The 20,520-nt window shown below is 41.4% G+C and overlaps 1 protein-coding gene across 1 annotated transcript in view; it reads left to right on the forward strand.

Moving 5' to 3' along the window:
• The window catches only part of DMD (dystrophin), a 3,443,536-nt gene that overhangs the window by 1,037,361 nt on the left and 2,385,655 nt on the right, over positions 1–20,520 (forward strand). The window contains 1 exon segment of the mRNA XM_040424996.1: positions 7,327–7,508. Within this exon segment, the coding sequence (XP_040280930.1) occupies positions 7,327–7,508 (182 nt within the window).

Consider the following 20,520-nt stretch of genomic DNA (forward strand, 5'->3'; position numbering starts at 1 on the left):
CACCCTTTCTTACATTGGGGAACACTCTGAATCTAAGGCTCCTGCCTGATGGTAGCTGGAGTGCCCATGATGTTAGGTGCTTGTATAAGTGCAAGGCAGGGCATGTAGCTTGAAATGGCCAGCGAAGGTTTAGGAGTCAGAAAACAAGGCCAGAGATGAATAAATGTATCTTTTTACTGTAGTGCAAATTGGAGTAGTAGTATATCCATCTATAGAAGACATAGCTCCAACTGTACACATTGCAATTCTCTGACAGATAGTGATGTATGGATTTAGACAAGGATGGGAGTTATGACCCTCTTTATACACTATCTTGTTAAAGTCTCTTGCAGGAGAATCTATAGCTGGCAACAGTACCTTGTAAATAATGGCTGTAGTGTCCATTGCAGGATACAGCGTTTTTAAGGCATATCTGGCCAGAACTTGTCCAAGTGTGAAAGATTAACAGTGTCCTCTATGGCAGCAAAGTTTGAATGACTGAGGAGAGGTTACCTTGCTGACTCGTATGCTTGGCTATGCAGATTACAAACTCTACTTTGTCTTCCTTTCTTTCTCTTCTCTTTCTGTAAATCTTGCAGAGATCTGTCAGTCTCTGAACCTCTCTGGGCCTAAAGAGAGGGAGCATGAGGCAATAGTTTCCTCTCACTTTGAACACCAGTTTCTCTAGAATAATTTCAAGCTATGGTTGGAGCCAGCCACCACCTCCTAGCCTCCTGCAAAAGCCAAGCCAGGATTATTATACTTGGCTGTGCAATCCATATACTGGAAATAATACATAATATAGCAATGCATTACATAACATAAAATAAAAAAAATAAAAAATAAAACATTTGTAGATATTCCCTGCTCTGGAGTACTGCATAACCTCAGTTTTAAACCAGAGAGTGGTTACAAAGAGTGGCTGTCACATCTGTGACAGGTCCCAGAAGGTCTGAAAGATTATCTACGCATTAGTGATCTGACAGCCTCTTTTGGTTTCACTTTGTGTGTTGCTGGTATGTCCACACCTCCTGTTCAGGTGTGGATCATGTGACCTTTACCTCGCCCTATTTAGTCTGACTTTTCCCATCACTCCTTGCTTGGGATAGCTTCATTTGGTCTTGGAAGAGCTGGAGTGTGGTTCGTGTTGAAGTCCTGTTCATCCTTCATCCTCTGAAGTTAAGTGTTCCGCTTGTCATGTTTTGTATCCTCCCCCCCCCCCCTCGGTTGTTTACTAGGCCTCAGTGAGACGCTAGTTCCTTCACCAGGGAAGAAACAGGTGGTCTCTGCTCTGTCATTATCTTTAGGGCATCTGAGGGTCACCAGGGTTTTCTAGGTTCCCGTGTATCGGTATCTCTACCATCGAGAAGTGCCCATATGGATAGGAGTTAGGGCCAGGAGCAGGGTTTTATAGGTGGTCACCCTTTTCTTTCCCTAGCGGTGAGGTCTAGTGTCTTTCCCCTTCCTTCTTGATTGTCTTTTGGTGTTCTCCCCTACTACATCCGTGACATTATCCCAAGCCCATACCGCCATTTTTGTTATGATCTGTGCAGCTATGGATACTTTGTCTGCACTGGTCGAACAGATGCAGAATCTGACTTTGGAGGTAGCAGACCTCCGCGCAACTGTCCTGCAGATTCAGAGTCCACAGGCTGCTGGTTCTGGTGGTGGGTCCCAGGCCTGTCCTGAACCAAAGGTGGCTCTCCCGGACAGGTTTTCCAGGGGTAGTGACAATTTCATCTGGTTCAGGGAGTCTACATGACTTTAAGCTGCGTCCATACTCTTCTGGGGATGAGTGGCAACTTGTGGGTATTATTATTTCATTGCTTAAAGAGGACGCCCAATCTTGGGCTTTTTCTCTGCCGACCGGATCACTGTCACTCCGGTCGGTAGATGAATTCTTCAGAGCCTTGGGTCTCATCTACGATGACCCAGATCAGATCTCTAAGGCCGAGACCAAGTTACGGCGTTTGCGGCAGGGAGATCATTCCACGGACACCTATTGCTCTGAATTTAGGAGATGGGCTACCGATACTGAGTGGAATGATCTTGCTCTCTGCAGCCAATTCTGTCAGGGTCTCTGTGAGAGACTGCAGGACGCGTTGGCCTTTCATGAAAATCCTGTGTCATTGGAGGCAGCTATGTCCCTTGCTGTACTTCTAGATAGACGCCTAAGAGAGAGATCTAGGGGTCCTCACCTTCAGGATGTACTGTCCAATAAGGGTACTGCTTCCTTTGACACTTATGGTGGAGAGACACTGGTAGTTGCGCCTTGTGATGAGCCTATGCAGTTAGGAGGAGCTACTCCTGGCAAAAGCTTGGGTCATGTGAAAGGAGTCTGCTTTTATTGTGGCAAAAAGGGACATTTTGTGAATATTTGTCCGTACTTGCAGCATCAAGGTGTAAACAAAAAGAAAAAACCTTTTAATCCACAAATTACTATTGGTTGTGTGGATGGGGAGCCAGAAAACCTACATTTGTCTTTTACTGGTAGTACCCGTTTTTTCCTGTCTGCCGAGGTGGCGCTAGAGTCCAAAACTGTGAAAATCAAAGCATTTATCCACAGTGGGGCAGGAGTTAACTTGATTGATGGAGAGTTTGTATGCATTCATTGGTTGACTACTATTGCATTAGAGAAAAGTATTTCTGTCTTTGCAATTGACTCAGCACCTCTCACCCAAAAATGCCTGTTGCAGGTAGTGTATGACATTCATTTAAGAGTGGGTGATTTGCATCAGGAATCTATCTCCTGTTATGTATTGGAGGGTCTGCCTGCTCCGTTGGTGTTGGGCTTACCATGGTTAAGCAAACATAACCCTAACATCGACTGGCAAGCGAGACAGATTCTCGATTGGAGTGATTTTTGCATGGACAACTGTCTTAATGCATCATTCTCTATGTTGACCACTAAAACTGTACCCTCGTTCATTTCATAATTTTCTGATGTTTTCTCTGAGAGTGGTAATCAGGAGTTGCCTCCGCACCGGGAGTATGACTGTCCCGTCAATCTTATTCCTGGAGCTAAATTGCCCAAATCTCGGTTGCATAATCTTTCGGAACCCAAAAGAAAGGCCATGCGAGAGTATATTACCGAGAGTTTGGCAAAGGGACATATTAGACAGTCCCCAGTGGCTGCTGGGTTTTTCTTTGTAAAGAAAAAAGATGGTACCCTGAGACCATGCCTGGACTTCCGTGAGCTCAATCGTATTACCGTCGGTGATCCTTACCCCCTTCCTTTGATTCTGGATTTGTTTAGTCAGATTGTCAGTGCCAAGGTGTTCTCTAAGTTGGATCTGAGGGGGGCATATAATCTGGTAAGGATCAAGGAGGAGGATGAGTGGAAGACCACATTTAATACCCCTGAGGGTCATTTTGAAAACCTGGTCATGCCCTTTGGGTTAACCAATGCTCCTGTGGTTTTTCAACACTTTGTCAATGACATCTTTCATCATCTGGTGGGGAGGTTTGTCATATACCTTGATGACATACAAATTTATTCGCCTGATATGGAGACTCATCAGGATCATGTGAGACAGGTGTTACAGCCTAAGAGAGAATAAGTTGTATGCTAAGATGGAAAAGAGTGTATTTGCTGTACAGGAAGTGCAATTTTTGGGTTACCTGCTCTCATCCTCAGGTTTTCGTATGGATCCCGAGAAGGTCCGTGCCGTGTTGGACTGGGATCGACCCGAAAATCTGAAAGCGCTTATGCGTTTTTTGGGGTTTACCAACTACTACCATAAATTTATCTTCAACTATTCATCGGTGGTTAAACCTTTAACAGACATGACTAGGAAGGGTGCGGATATTTCTGTCTGGTCTGATTCGGCATAACAGGCCTTTTCTGCTGTGAAAAAATGTTTTGCTTTGGCCCCTATTCTGATGCAACCGGACGTGACATTTATTGTTGAGGTTGATGCGTCCGAGGTAGGGGTAGGAGCAATCTTGTCCTTCACCTAGTAAATGGCGCCCATGTGCATTTTTCTCTTAAAAACTCTCTACTGCTGAAAGGAATTATGATGTGGGGAATAGGGAATTGCTGGCCATTAAGTTGGCGTTTGAGTAATGGCAAAATTGGTTGGAAGGAGCAATTCACCCTATTAAGGTAATTACGGATCACAAGAATCTGGCCTACATTGAGTTGGTTAAGCGACTGAACACCAGATTTAACTTCATCGTCACTTACCACCCTGGGGTTAAGAACGTCAAGGCGGATGCTTTGTCGCGTAGCTTTCCTGGGGGGGTGAGTCTAATGACCCTAGTCCCATTTTATCTGAAGGGGTAGTCATATCCGCTCTTTGTCCTGATCTTAAGGCCAGGGTGTTGGAGGTACAGGAGGATGCTCCGGACTCTTGTCCTCCGGGGAAGTTGTTTGTTCCCTCCGAATTACGTCACAAGGTGTTCGAGGAACATCACTGTACGGTGCTTGCTGGGCACCCTGGGAGCAGATCGACTGTCGATCTCATCTCTCACAGATTTTGGTGGCCGGGGTTGCGTAAGTGTGTTGAGGACTATGTGTCAGCCTGTGGTACCTGTGCATGTGCTAAGGTGACACATACTCGGCCTTCCAGATCTCTGCTTCCATTGCCCATCCCGTCCAGACCTTGGACCCATTTGTCCATGGATTTTATCACGGATTTACTGAATTCTTCGGGAACAACTGTGATTCTGGTGGTTGTAGATCGTTTTAGTAAAATGGCACACTTTATTGCATTACCTAGTCTACCCAATGCTAAAACTCTTGCACAGGTGTTTGTCGACAACATCGTGAAACTACATGGCATTCCCTCTGATGTGGTGTCTGATAGAGGGACTCAGTTTGTTTCCAGATTCGGGAAAGTGTTCTGTACTCGTCTGGGTGTACAATTGTCCTTCTCTTCGGCTTTTCATCCTCAGTCGAACGGACAGACGGAGCGCACTAATCAGAATCTGGAGACTTACTTGAGATGTTTTGTTTCAGAGAATCAGGAAGAGTGGTCTTCATTTTTGTCGTTGTGTTTGCTATAAATAACCGTAGACAGGAATCCACTGATAAGTCGCCATTTTTTGGGGCATATGGGTTCCATCCACAGTTTGGTACATTTTCTGGTGCTCAAAATTCCGGCATTCCTGAGGAGGAACGATTTTCCTCTTCTTTGTCTTCTATTTGGCGGAAAATCCAAAATAACCTGAAAAAGATGGGCAACAGGTATAAGCGTGTGGCTGACAGGAGACGTATGAGTGGTCCGGACCTGAGAGTGGGTTATTCTGTGTAGTTGTCTACAAAAAACATTAAACTTAAGGTACCTTCTTGGAAGTTATGCCCAAGATTTATTGGTCCATATAAGATCACTGCGATTGTTAACCCTGAACTTCCTCAGGCATTGAAAATCCATAACGTATTTCATAAATCGTTGCTAAAGAAATGTGTCGAACCTGTTGAGACGTCCTCCTTGCCTCCCACTCCTGTCATGGTGGACAGCAATTTAGAATTTCAGATCAGCAGGATTGTGGACTCCTGAGTTCTCCGGAGATCCCTCCAGTATCTCGTTCATTGGAGAGGGTACGGACCAGAGGAGAGGATGTGGGTTCCAGCGACCGATGTTAATGCTAGTCGTCTAGTGAGAGCATTCCACAGAGTTAATCCTGATAAAGTCGGTCCTGGGTGCCCGGAGGTCACCCGTAGAAGGGGGGGTACTTTCACATCTGTGACAGGTCCCAGAAGATCTGAAAGATTATCTACGCATTAGTGATCTGACAGCCTCTTTTGGTTCCACTTTGTCTGTGTGTTTCTGGTATGTCCACACCTCCTGTTCAGGTGTGGATCATGTGACCTTTACCTCGCCCTATTTAGTCTGACTTTTCCCATCACTCCTTGCTTGGGATAGCTTCATTTGGTCTTGGAAGAGCTGAAGTGTGGTTCTTGTTAAAGTCCTGTTCATCCTTCATCCTATGAAGTTAAGTGTTCCGCTTGTCGTGTTTTGCATTCTCCCCTCCCCCGGTTGTTTACTATGCCTCAGTGAGACGCTAGTTCCTTCACCAGGGAAGGAACAGGTGGTCTCTGCTCTGTCATTATCTTTAGGGCATCTGGGGGTCACCAGGGTTTTCTAGGTTCCCGTGTATGGGTATCTCTACCATCGAGAGGTGCCCATATGGATAGGAGTTAGGGCCAGGAGCAGGGTTTTATAGGTGGTGACCCTTTTCTTTCCCTAGCGGTGAGGCCTAGTGTCTTTCCCCTTCCTTCTTGATTGTCTTTTGGTGTTCTCCCCTACTACATCCCTGACAGTGGCACATTCATATGTCATGCAGTCTACTAATATTAATTAATACTATTCAAAGCTTTATTTTTCCTGTTATGGCACTGTAATGGAATGTAACATTAGCTGTTAGGCTAATCCACATATTATAGCTGATATCTGGCGATCCTTATCCAGGGAGCACATTGTAATCAGCTCAAATTAAAAATGATAGTTGCCAAAATGATAGTTGATTTGTGCTTGGCTGTTTTTAGACTACAAATACAGATCTGATAAATGGGGCCCTATAATAATAATAGTGCACACATGCAGGAGTTGATTCTTTGTCTACGAATTGAGTTCAATGGGGTTCTCCACTTTTGGCAATACCTACTTGTTAGAAAGGTCCTTTGACAGTAAGCTGATCACACAGTGTCTACCTAATGGGACCTTCAGCAATTAGCTGTTAAGATATCTGTGAGGAAATTTAACAATAAGTATTAAATTTTCCTTAAGTGTCACTACAGGGGAAACTAATTATTGCAATGTGCCCATTCATCAATGTTTTTTTGTGCAATGTAGACCAGGAGAGGAACTCAAGAGAGACATATGCTCTTTCTACTGTGGCCAAAGAGATGAGGGAGAACCCTCCTTCAATCCCCCCCACCAACCCTCCCGATAGTCATCTATTCAAAGAGTTCCCTAATAGGATATATGACTTTTAAAAGACTCTTGCTCCATTCTAATAATAGGATATTGTTAAGTAGCAACATACATTTTGAGAAGGATGGCAATTTGTATTGATACTTTGTGCTACATACATCTGTAATTCCTAATTATTCTCCATTTTCTATATGGAAATTGCATCTCTTTTGGAAGTGTGAAGTCAGCCAAACTTATGTTGTAGCAGAAAATAATTTATTTCAAAATGATCTTAGAATGTGAATGCTCTATGAAGAAAAAAATCAATCAGAAGTGTGCAGAAGATTCAGCATTCTGTTATCTCTTTGTCTTTTACAATTTTAGCAATTATGTTAGGTTGGAAATCAGCTTTATATCCTAGCATATAATTATTTTGAGATCAAATTTTACTATTTTCAACTCCTGCTGTAAAGGTTTACTTCATTTCTAGGGCTTTATGATGGAATTAACATCTCATCAGGGAAATGTTGGAGGAGTTTTGCAAGCTGGAAGTCAACTATTGTCTATTGGGAAACTTTCTGATGATGAAGAAAATGAGATCCAGGAACAAATGAATCTCCTCAATTCCCGTTGGGAAAGTCTCAGGTTGGCCAGCATGGAAAAGCAAAGCAAGTGAGTTATAACTTGGTGCTATGCCACAAATTTGTTTTCTCTTTGCTTGGTACATAAAATATGTTATCAAAATGTTTGAGCATCTATCATGATTATATGTACACCAGAGACAGAAAAAGCAATTCATCAAATTTCTTCCAAAAATATGCACAAAGATGGGAGCACAGAAAAAAAAAGATATACTTCAAGAATACTGTATGAGTTATATATTATGCAGAGCTGTAAAAAACACAGTAGATTGGCATACATTGCCTACAGCTATGATGTCTTGTTAAGAGGAAAGCATGATTATGCATTCATTACAAAAAAGGAAAAAATACGGAGAGTCGTTTACCGGGAGATGGACATGATCTTACATGTGATGTATGCACCAAAACCGTTCCACAATTCTGACATAAAATATTTTGCAAACTAAGGCAACCAATAGCTGGTATGAAATTAGACAAAAGTGTATAGCCCTATGCCAAATTTATTATTCAGAATGAGGCACTGTGGCAAATCTGGTGCAGGTCTAGACAGCTTGTCTATATTTACATCTTTTACAGGATGAGTAACTCTGCCCCACTGTCAAATTATCGTATTTCCTGTTTCTGTTTACTTCACAAGAGTTCCGCTCAACAGACTGTATTGTTTCCCAGAGGTCTGACTGTCCTTCAATCTCCAGTAAATTCCTGATAGCAAAAACACCCCTAAACAAAGCCTAGACTCTATTGCACTCCACTGTCTATTCCCCCATTAATTCCCAGTGTTTCTATTTGCATATGCTATGTAATCAATAATAGAGTGATCTCAATGTATAAACATTATGCAATAGGTGAACAGAGGCAAACAAAGAAAATTCCTTGACCCCATGCATAACGGATGCATGGCAGTCACAGACACAGCTACTAAGACATGCGACAGGCAGATGCCTGGACCCCATGCAGAATGGATGCACGGTGGTCACAGACAGAGCTGCTCAGACACAAAACAAGCAGATGCCTGGACCCTATGTGGAATGGATGCATGGCGTTCCCAGTCAGACAAGGCCAAAGACATAGAGATATGGTGATATCGAAACAGGGTGACATCAATGAATTACCAGGCAACCGCACAGATCAGGGTAGAATGGCAAACACCCAGGTCACACTAGGCACAGAACACCGTAGCCAGCAAGCACCACAAACAACCAGCCTACATGGGAAATTCCCACTGCTGGTACACAATATCGCAGGAAGCCAACCAACACAGCAACATAGAAAACTGTCCTGTGATACAAACATAGCCAATATCCACATACACAGGCCCATGTTCAGACACTGAAGACCATAGCCAGCAAATAGCACCCAAGAAACCAGCATACATGGATAGCAGCTCAAAGTCAGTATGCAGAGCCCATGCAGCCAGCCTGCACTGCAAACCATGTTAGGAACTACACTGTGAGGCAGACACGGGGAGTACAAATTCACAGACTACACTTGACACACAGAAGAACATGGCCAGCACGCAGCCCCAAGCAACCAGCAAGAGGGCCAGCCAGCCTGTATGGCAACAAGTGACACAGTGAACTGAACTGTGACAATAGACTGTTACAACTGTCTGCAAAAATTAAGCAAATTTAGTCTGTAGTTTGTAGCAGTATTTGTAAGAGAAAACCTGGAGTGAAACCTATGGAGAAAGTATAATGGAGAGTCCCGGATAATATAGATACCAATACTGACCAAAATACTGCTGTGTAGGATAATTCCACTCTGGATTATTTTTTATTTTTTTTGCCACTGCAATATTTTATGCAGTTTGTTTTGAGTCAAAGGCAGAAAGAGATTCAACAAAAAGAAGTATACATTCTTTCTTTATATTTCCTATTTCTTTTAAGTTCAGTCTAGACTTTTTAACGCCATCTCAAGGACAATTGATTTGTTAAAAATTGCAAGGAAATTCGCCTTTGCGGCTAATCGAATTTTCCCTGAAATAAGGATAAAAGATATTTGTTTGACTTTGATTCGCTCAACACTAATCATCCCCACTCTGGTTCTCCCAGTTCCATTCTAAATACCATACTCAGATACATTTAACAACTGCAGCCAATCACTGGCCTCAGCAGTGCACTGAAGATGTCAGAGATTGACTGCAGAAGTTACTTGTTATTGATGGGACGTCATTGCTGCATGGCCCAGCAGAAAGAACCAGAGAGAAGGTGCAGGAACTGCAAGGTAAGTAGATCAGTTCTTTATCCAGTTTCCTCCTGAAACCAGACAACATATATTAGTTGATGACAGAGATGAAGGGGTTCATGAGATTTTATCTTAAATAGTCTTCTACCTTTATCATTGCACACATCTGAATGAGGGTTTTACACGTGCATGGGTCCCATTCAAATAAATTGAGCAGTTCCAGACATTTCTGCAACAAATTTATCACATGTGAATATACTGTTAGGGAAAAAAATAAACTTACTTTATAAAAGGGAACAACATCACTATTTTATTTTTTTAATATATGTATAAACTTTCCGAACATTGTAATCCCTTTACTCACATACCAATTGATTTCAAACACAAAAGAACAAAAAGTGTCCTATGAATGCTTAAGTGTGACTAAAAGACAATGACATTTTTCTTAACTACCTAAAGAAAAAACATTGTCCTCTCAGTTTGGTTAATCCCATGGTATAGAACCATAATGTATTTCCCATTTTTTGTTTGTTTTTGTTTTCTGTGGGGTATTATTTATTTATTTTCTTTTGCTGGAGAATGGTAGCTTTTTTTAAAAACCTTGAAAAATAGTAGAGTAATTTTGTGTTAGGTACCCATTCAATGTATTTCCTACTGCAATCAAATCATCCATTATGAAAGCTAACTACACTTTACTAAAACTATGACTTAAAATAAATCAATGACATACTGTAAATAAATTGTACCTGGGGAAAAAGATAAGCTAATATTTGACAAAGTGAATTCTAATTATCCTGAAGTAGTGAAAGGCAACAGCAAACTTATCATGGCATATCAGTTTTGAGATGATTGTAAGGGAGTACCCATCATATTTCCCCCTTTACCAAAATAGTTTCCCCCCCCACTTTTAACACTTATTATTAATGTATGCCTTAATGACATTTGTAGCCTCAGGTGTGGACAAACCACCAATATCGTGACATAGCAGCCACAAGGACCCATGGAGACTCATTACAGCATTTATACAATGCGGCTGATACACGCCCATGGGAGACATCTAGGTGGGGCAGGCCATGACAGGGGATCTCCTGCAAGAGACCCACAACATCAGTACAATACAGTTGAAATCTGACAGTCACTTTGGGCACAACATTTGTTGAGTGAAGCGAAGCACGTGTTACAAAGTAAAAGTAAGAAACCCAGAAATGCGAGATCACCCATAATGCAGTGCAGCCAGTCAATCTTCAGATAGCCATCCCCTGTGATGTCATAGCCAAGGGCGTAACTACCATAGTGGCAGATCATGCGACTGCTATAGGGTCCAGGGCAAGAGGGGCCCAGTTGGGATCATCTCCTCTTCTATTGGGGGTGAAAACCTGGTCAGGACTCTACCCTCTAAAGAAACAACTTTTAGCAAATGAGGCAGTAGAAAAATGGCCCAAGGGTCACTAAAGGGGGTTTAGGTGGAAACCCTTCTGTCCTGTGTGTGTGTGTATGGGGGAAGGGCTGGTTTGATCCTTGCTATGGGGCCCTTACTTTTCTATGTATGCCATAGCCCTATAAAACCCTCATCCAGCCTGGTCTCTGTCATTGTCCTGTGAGCTGAGCATAGGGAGAAACGTGGCAAGTGCTCATGAGCTAGGGAAAGTGTTACTGAAAATAATTAATAGAAGAATACTGAAGAGGGAGAGTGCAGGGATAGTGCAGGGAGACTTATGCTGCATCAGTTTTATTTATTTATTCCTACATTTACTTATTCCTACATCAGCCTTAAATATAATTCAATACCAATAAGAAGGAAACCTTAATTATTCTGGTGCCAGCATGCCAACCAATACTATCCAGTCTGCACCCCTTAGGGGGGCCAGGTCTTAATAATGACCATCATCATCTATTGCTGGCTTTACATCTTCCAAATCATCCTTCAAAGTCTTCATGTCCTAGAAAAGTCAGCAAGATGCAGAGAGAGAAGGAGCTGAATGTTCAAGATGACATATTCTCATCCACATTAGATAATATGGAAAAGGTGAAAAAGCAGATGGCAAAAAGCAGGGCTCTCACCTATAAGGCAGGAGATTGCTGGGTTTGGAGAAGTGGGCATGGAAGAGCTGATTAATAATCAGTGTTTACTGTCCAATAAACTGCGGTGCGGCTATTAACAAAAAGAAGCACTATGCACTATACAGTGCAGTATTCATTATTAAATGAAAGGCAGCTGCGGGATCATTGGCCACATGGTTCTTCACCGTATCATGGCCATTCTGTGTAGCAGTACCCTAAGGCAGAGTGGCCTAAGAATACCTGATTTATAGCAATTTGTGAAGATTTAATTCATAACAAATCAAATTTCCTGGCTATATTTGGCAAAGTTGCCTAATCAAATTTTTCAAAACTTTTCTCACCTCTAGGCATAACCCAAGTCAGTTCGATGTGTTGGAGCATCTCATAGTCCTAGGACTCAGTCAACAAAAGTTATGTCAGCAGTTAGAGCAACAAAAACATTTTGTTCCACCCCAAAAGGGACTGTGTCATTCCAATAATATGCAGTAGCGTTTGTGTAAAAGAGGCTTAGTATATCGTGGGTCAGAAACTTATGGCATATGGCATTTAAAATGCTTAATTCACTCCTGCTTGAGTTAAAGGGGTTAAAAGAGTTGCCCAGATTTTACTAAATGATGACATGTCCTGAAAATTGTCAATCACAAATTTATTGTATTATACCTTACATAGCATTTTGCGAGTAGCTCCATCAAACTTGTAGTGAAGGGAGCATTGCTGAAGTAATGGGCTCCCTCCACTACAACCTTTCCAGAGCTGTGTGGTTTTGGCACCGACTTATAATGCCAAAACCATTCCGAAAACATCTAATCAGTGGGAATGCAGGGAGTCAGACTTCCACCGAACAGTTAGTGATGGCTTAATATGAGTAAAAGGACATTCCCTTTAACGGAAACAGCAGTTTGCTCCGATTGAGGCATTGAGTATGGGAGTACAGTCTCACAAAGTCTCACAAAGAGATCACACATTTGTTAGCTATAAACACAGTATTGTGGGACAGTGCATGGAGGTTACACAGACAAATGGGAGGCACTGGGCTTAGCACTTATCTCTAGGTGCAGATTGCTAAGTATATCTGAAAGTTGTTTCCTACAGCAATAGAGCCATCTCCACCATAAACAGGACAATGTATTCACTGCACAAATTAGGGTACTTCAGACAGGCAATAACCCATAACAACAGGACAAACTCTTTCTGCATTCACAGTGTACCCATAGCAGAACTAACAGATGGTTGCCAAAAACCACAGGGCACTCTCTTTTCTCAGGCCACAGTGTGTGTAATGGAATACTTGTATATAGGAATAAATTAATTAATCTAGTGTGAAGTAGAATCCAAGTAGATTTTTCTCCTGTAAGACTCCTGGACCAACCATTTTCCACCACTTCGCAGCCTTACTCATGGTCAGACCACAGCTATAGGGACATTGAAATGTCCCTATAAAACACAACAGAAATTACCAAAAAAGGGCCTTCAGAGGCTTTATTTTCTGAGGAGTCTGAAGAAAGCACAACTCCCAAAACAGCTGCTAGTCAATTTTTACAGGTGCACCATAGAATCTGTTATCACATACTGCATTACAGTGTGGTACTCCGGCTGCTCTTCTGAGGACAAGAAGACCCTCAAGCGCATCATCAGAATGGCTGGCAGAATCACTGGTACTCCGTTACCATCACTGGATGACATCTTCACTGCTCGCTGCAGCAACAGGGCAAAAATTATCTGTGGGGATCCAACTCACCCCGGCAACAGCCTTTTCATTCCCGTACCCTCTGGTAGGCGTCTTAGAGCCCTACACGCCCGCACCACTAGGCTGAAGAACAGCTTTTACCCCAAAGCAATCAGTCTCCTAAATGCTCAGAGATTATTGCCCCTTCGTAGGATAGAAACTACCACAGACTGAAAGTGACCGCTGCATTCATGAACCCATGGTGATCTCTTGTCTGCAGTGGTGTCTGATCAGTGTGTATATATACTCATAAGCACTTCCTACCTTGCTCTCGCTGAATATATATATATATATATATATATGCTGTGAACTGTGAATAGTAATGCTTTCTAGTGCAATGTTTGTTTGTTTTTTCTAGTGTAACACTTTAGTTTAAATGTCAGTTCTTGTTCCTCTGTCCATGGCATCTAGGATTGCTCCAAACAACATTTCATTGTATTGTACATTGTATTACATTGTATTGTACAGTGACAATAAAGGCATCTTATCTTATCTTATCTTATTGCTTAAACAGTTCTTAGAACTTTAGTATTTCCACATTTACTCATGTGCATGTGTAAGACTAATTTAACACCATAGTTTTGCCATGCAGTTTTTCTGTATCTTGTTGCCATTGTACTTGATCTTGTTCCCATTGGCTTCTATTGTAACCAAAAATAAAATTATGGGGCTCATTTATTAAGATCAATGTTTTCTACTACAGTCTTAAGTCCCTTTGTACTGGTGAAGGAAGCACCAAAGTTATGTGGAGCTTCAGGCAACTACATAACTTTGGCTCTTCCTCCAGTAGGCCATGCGACATACTTAAATCTACACTGGTTCTCTTGCTGGTGTAGATTTAAGCCATTTTCCACACAAAAAACTTGTGTAGAAAATGATGAATGCCTTTTGTCAGAAAAGTGGCATGGGTGCGAAAAAGTTGCATAAAAGTGGTGTGTATAAGTTCATAAATGAGCCTATATATGTTCAGATATTTTTTCTTATGGAAAAAATGTAGCATGTACAGTATAACATAATGTTGCTAAACATAACATCATGGCAGTCCCCTATTGGACACTTTTTTCCAGGGCCTATGAAATAAAAAATAGATATTTCCATGTTTTGTTTTTTTTGTCTGTGTTAGTGGTAACTCAATCAGGTTATTTTGACTGCAATAATCATAATTTTATGGTTCACTCTAAATGTGGCTAATACATTAATATCAGTACAGTATATTAAGCTTAATACATGTCTAGTTATAATCTTTCTTTTTCATTGTGATTTTCCAGTTTGTCCTCAAAATGCTAATGTTTGAATAATATGTTAAGGAAAATGACAAATTCAGGTTCAAAACACTGCTTAGGTGAAAAATATGCTTCAAAATTAACAGGAAACATTTTAGGCCATTTCCATGGTGGAAATTTTCTGCTGTATGGTAATATGGCTTCAGCTAATTTGGTGTCTCTTTATTCAATACATTCACCACTGGCATTTGCTCTGGGCCACTTTTAACTCTTTCACTGCCATTTTTTTCTTTTTTATAAAAAATTAGCATTTTTGACACACCGAATTACAACCCCTCCATTATACCTGAACTATAAAATGTTATATATATATATATATATATATATATATATATAAACAGTACAGACCAAAAGTTTGGACACACCTTCTCATTCAAAGAGTTTTCTTTATTTTCATGACTATGAAAATTGTAGATTCACACTGAAGGCATCAAAACTATGAATTAGCACATGTGGAATTATATACATAACAAACAAGTGTGAAACAACTGAAAATATGTCATATTCTAGGTTCTTCAAAGTAGCCACCTTTTGCTTTGATTACTGCTTTGCACACTCTTGGCATTCTCTTGATGAGCTTCAAGAGGTAGTCCCCTGAAATGGTTTTCCCTTCACAGGTGTGCCCTGTCAGGTTTAATAAGTGGGATTTCTTGCCTTATAAATGGGGTTGGGACCATCAGTGGCGTTGAGGAGAAGTCAGGTGAATACACAGCTGATAGTCCTACTGAATAGACTGTTAGAATTTGTATTATGGCAAGAAAAAAGCAGCTAAGTAAAGAAAAACGAGTGGCCATCATTACTTTAAGAAATTAAGGTCAGTCAGTCAGCCGAAAAATTGGGAAAACTTTGAAAGTAAGGGCTATTTGACCATGAAGGAGAGTGATGGGGTGCTGCGCCAGATGACCTGGCCTCCACAGTCACCGGACCTGAACCCAATCGAGATGGTTTGGGGTGAGCTGGACCGCAGAGTGAAGGCAAAAGGGCCAACAAGTGCTAAGCATCTCTGGGAATTCCTTCAAGACTGTTGAAAGACCATTTCAGGGGACTACCTCTTAAAGCTCATCAAGAGAATGCCAAGAGTGTGCAAAGCAGTTATCAAAGCAAAAGGTGGCTACTTTGAAGAACCTAGAATATGACATATTTTCAGTTGTTTCACACTTGTTTGTTATGTATATAATTCCACATGTGTTAATTCATAGTTTTGATGCCTTCATAGTCATGAAAATAAAGAAAACTCTCTGAATGAGAAGGTGTGTCCAAACTTTTGGTCTGTACTGTATATATACAGGGAGTGCAGAATTATTAGGCAAATGAGTATTTTGACCACATCATCCTCTTTATGCATGTTGTCTTACTCCAAGCTGTATAGGCTCGAAACCCTACTACCAATTAAGCATATTAGGTGATGTGCATCTCTGTAATGAGAAGGGGTGTGGTCTAATGACATCAACACCCTATATTAGGTGTGCATAATTATTAGGCAACTTCCTTTCCTTTGGCAAAATGGGTCAAAAGAAGGACTTGACAGGCTCAGAAAAGTCAAAAATAGTGAGATATCTTGCAGAGGGATGCAGCACTCTTAAAATTGCAAAGCTTCTGAAGCGTGATCATCGAACAATCAAGCGTTTCATTCAAAATAGTCAACAGGGTCGCAAGAAGCGTGTGGAAAAACCAAGGCGCAAAATAACTGCCCATGAAAAGTCAAGCGTGCAGCTGCCAAGATGCCACTTGCCACCAGTTTGGCCATATTTCAGAGCTGCAACATCACTGGAGTGCCCAAAAGCACAAGGTGTGCAATACTCAGAGACATGGCCAAGGTAAGAAAGGCTGAAAGACGACCACCACTGAACAAGACACACAAGCTGAAACGTCAAGACTGGGCCAAGACTGATTTTTCTAAGGTTTTATGGACTGATGAAATGAGAGTGAGTCTTGATGGGCCAGATGGATGGGCCCGTGGCTGGATTGATAAAGGGCAGAGAGCTCCAGTCCGACTCAGACGCCAGCAAGGTGGAGGTGGAGTACTGGTTTGGGCTGGTATCATCAAAGATGAGCTTGTGGGGCCTTTTTGGGTTGAGGATGGAGTCAAGCTCAACTCTCAGTCCTACTGCCAGTTTCTGGAAGACACCTTCTTCAAGCAGTGGTACAGGAAGAAGTCTGCATCCTTCAAGAAAAACATGATTTTCATGCAGGACAATGCTCCATCACACGCGTCAAAGTACTCCACAGCGTGGCTGGCAAGAAAGGGTATAAAAGAAGAAAATCTAATGACATGGCCTCCTTGTTCACCTGATCTGAACCCCATTGAGAACCTGTGGTCCATCATCAAATGTGAGATTTACAAGGAGGGAAAACAGTACACCTCTCTGAACAGTGTCTGGGAGGCTGTGGTTGCTGCTGCACGCAATGTTGATGGTGAACAGATCAAAACACTGACAGAATCCATGGATGGCAGGCTTTTGAGTGTCCTTGCAAAGAAAGGTGGCTATATTGGTCACTGATTTGTTTTTGTTTTGTTTTTGAATGTCAGAAATGTATATTTGTGAATGTTGAGATGTTATATTGGTTTCACTGGTAAAAATAAATAATTGAAATGGGTATATATTTGTTTTTTGTTAAGTTGCCTAATAATTATGCACAGTAATAGTCACCTGCACACACAGATATCCCCCTAAAATAGCTAAAACTAAAAACAAACTAAAAACTACTTCCAAAAATATTCAGCTTTGATATTAATGAGTTTTTTGGGTTCATTGAGAACATGGTTGTTGTTCAATAATAAAATTAATCCTCAAAAATACAACTTGCCTAATAATTCTGCACTCCCTGTATATATATATATATATATATATATATATATATATTATTCCACTATACTTTAACTAGAACAAATTTAAAATACAGCATAGTCCTTTACACTTATAGGAGCCTTTATGCAATTGTGCATCAAAGTATAATGTTTTTTTTTTTTATAAATCCATAATAATTTTGATTTATGCATAAAAGTAGTATGACTTGTAATGAATAATAAAAATCTAAATACAATCTGTGACATCATACATGTTCATATAAAGTTGCAAGAAAAAGTATGTGAACCCTTTGGAATGATATGGATTTCTGCACAAATTGGTCATAAAATGCGATCTGATCTTCATCTAAGTCCCAACAATAGACAATCACAGCCTGCTTAAACTAATAACACACAAAGAATTAAATGTTACCATGTTTTTATTGAACACACCATGTAAACATTCACAGTGCAGGTGGAAAAAGTATGTGAACCCTTTGGAATGATGTGGATTTCTGCACAAATTGGTCATAAAATGTGATCTGATCTTCATCTTAGTCACAACAATAGACAATCACAGTCTGCTTAAAGGGGTTTTCCGGGATCAAACTTATTTTTTTTAAAACATCTTACTCACCTTTAGTAGCCAAGTCTATGTTCCCAAGGTGGTTTGAGGTATCTTTTACACTGGAGCATGGCTCCTACAGCCCTGAACACATTGTTTATATGTTCCTTCACTTCCTGCCGCACTGCATTGTGGGTCCTAGTGCAGGGCGGCATCTGCTGATTTCTCCTGTCTAACATCATGTCCCTGCACCCGCCCCCCTCATACATATTCATGCATCCTTCACAGCCTCCACTCCTCCTTCGATCCGACCCCTCATACATATTCATCCTCCTGGCTTATATTCCTCCCCCATATGAACGCCCATAAACTTCTCCTTGCTCTATCTCTGGCATCTGTCATGTGCTCAGTGTTTGCAGAGCTTAGAGACAATCGGACACAGTCACACTGTAAGGGGCAGTCTCCTACATGTATCCATAAACATACCTGACATCATCACACTGTAAGGGGCACGCTCCCACATGCATCCATAAACATACCAGACACCGTCACACTGTAAGGGGCATGCTCCCACATGCATCCATAAACATACCTGACATCACACTGTAAGGGGCATGCTCCCACATGCATCCATAAACATACCGGACACAGTCACACTGTAAGGGGCACGCTTACACATGCATTCATAAACATACCGGACACTGTCACACTGTAAGGGGCATACTCCCACATGTATCCATAAACATACCGGACACTGTCACACTGTAAGGGGCATACTCCCACATGCATCCATAAACATACCAGACACCGTCACACTGTAAGGGCCATGCTCCCACATGCATCCATAAACATACCAGACACCGTCACATTGTAAGGGGCATGCTCCCACATGCATCCATAAACATACCGGACACAGTCACACTATAAGGGGCACGCTCCCACATGCATCCATAAACATACCTGACATCACACTATAAGGGGTACGCTTCCACATGCATCCATAAACATACCGGACACCGTCACACTGTAAGGGGCACGCTTTCACATGCATCCATAAACATACCAGACACCGTCACACTGTAAGGGGCATGCTCCCACATGCATCCATAAACATACCAGACACTGTCACACTGTAAGGGGCATGCTCCCACATGCATCCATAAACATACCAGACACCGTCACACTGTAAGGGGCACGCTCCCACATGCATCCATAAACATACCAGACACAGTCACACTGTAAGGGGCATGCTCCCATCTATATATACAGTACAGACCAAAAGTTTGGACACACCTTCTCATTCAAAGAGTTTTCTTTATTTTCATGACTATGAAGGCATCAAAACTATGAATTAACACATGTGGAATTATATACATAACAAACAAGTGTGAAACAACTGAAAATATGTCATATTCTAGGTTCTTCAAAGTAGCCACCTTTTGCTTTGATTACTGCTTTGCACACTCTTGGCATTCTCTTGATGAGCTTCAAGAGGTAGTCCCCTGAAATGGTCTTCCAACAGTCTTGAAGGAGTTCCCAGAGATGCTTAGCACCTGTTGGCCCTTTTGCCTTCACTCTGCGGTCCAGCTCACCCCAAACCATCTCGATTGGGTTCAGGTCCGGTGACTGTGGAGGCCAGGTCATCTGGCGCAGCACCCCATCACTCTCCTTCATGGTCAAATAGCCCTTACTTTCAAAGTTTTCCCAATTTTTCGGCTGACTGACTGACCTTCATTTCTTAAAGTAATGATGGTCACTCGTTTTTCTTTACTTAGCTGCTTTTTTCTTGCCATAATACAAATTCTAACAGTCTATTCAGTAGGACTATCAGCTGTGTATCCACCTGACTTCTCCTCAACGCAACTGATGATCCCAACCCCATTTATAAGGCAAGAAATCCCACTTATTAAACCTGACAGGGCACACCTGTGAAGTGAAAACCATTTCAGGGGACTACCTCTTGCAGCTCATCAAGAGAATGCCAAGAGTGTGCAAAGCAGTAATCAAAGCAAAAGGTGGCTACTTTGAAGAACCTAGAATATGACATATTTTCAGTTGTTTCACACTTGTTTGTTATGTATATAATTCCACATGTGTTTTCATAGTTTTGATGCCTTCAGTGTGAATCTACAATTTTCATAGGCATTAAAATAAAGAAAACTCTTTGAATGAGAAGGTGTGTCCAAACTTTTGGTCTGTACTGTATATATATATATATATATATATATTTCAAGGTAAACCTTATATACTGACCTGGCAATCAGTTAAAACCGATGTATAACCACAGGAAAGTGAAATGCACACACTGCAACTCCAAAAGGAGAATGTGCAAAAAAGATTCATTCCAAAACACAAGTACGGGGCTAGAAAAATTATTTTAAACTAGACAAAAGCAGCCTCATTACATAAATAGGATTATCCGTTTATTTCAAATCA

Source organism: Bufo bufo, chromosome 3, assembly GCF_905171765.1.
Source record: "Bufo bufo chromosome 3, aBufBuf1.1, whole genome shotgun sequence".
Lineage (NCBI taxonomy): Eukaryota > Metazoa > Chordata > Amphibia > Anura > Bufonidae > Bufo > Bufo bufo.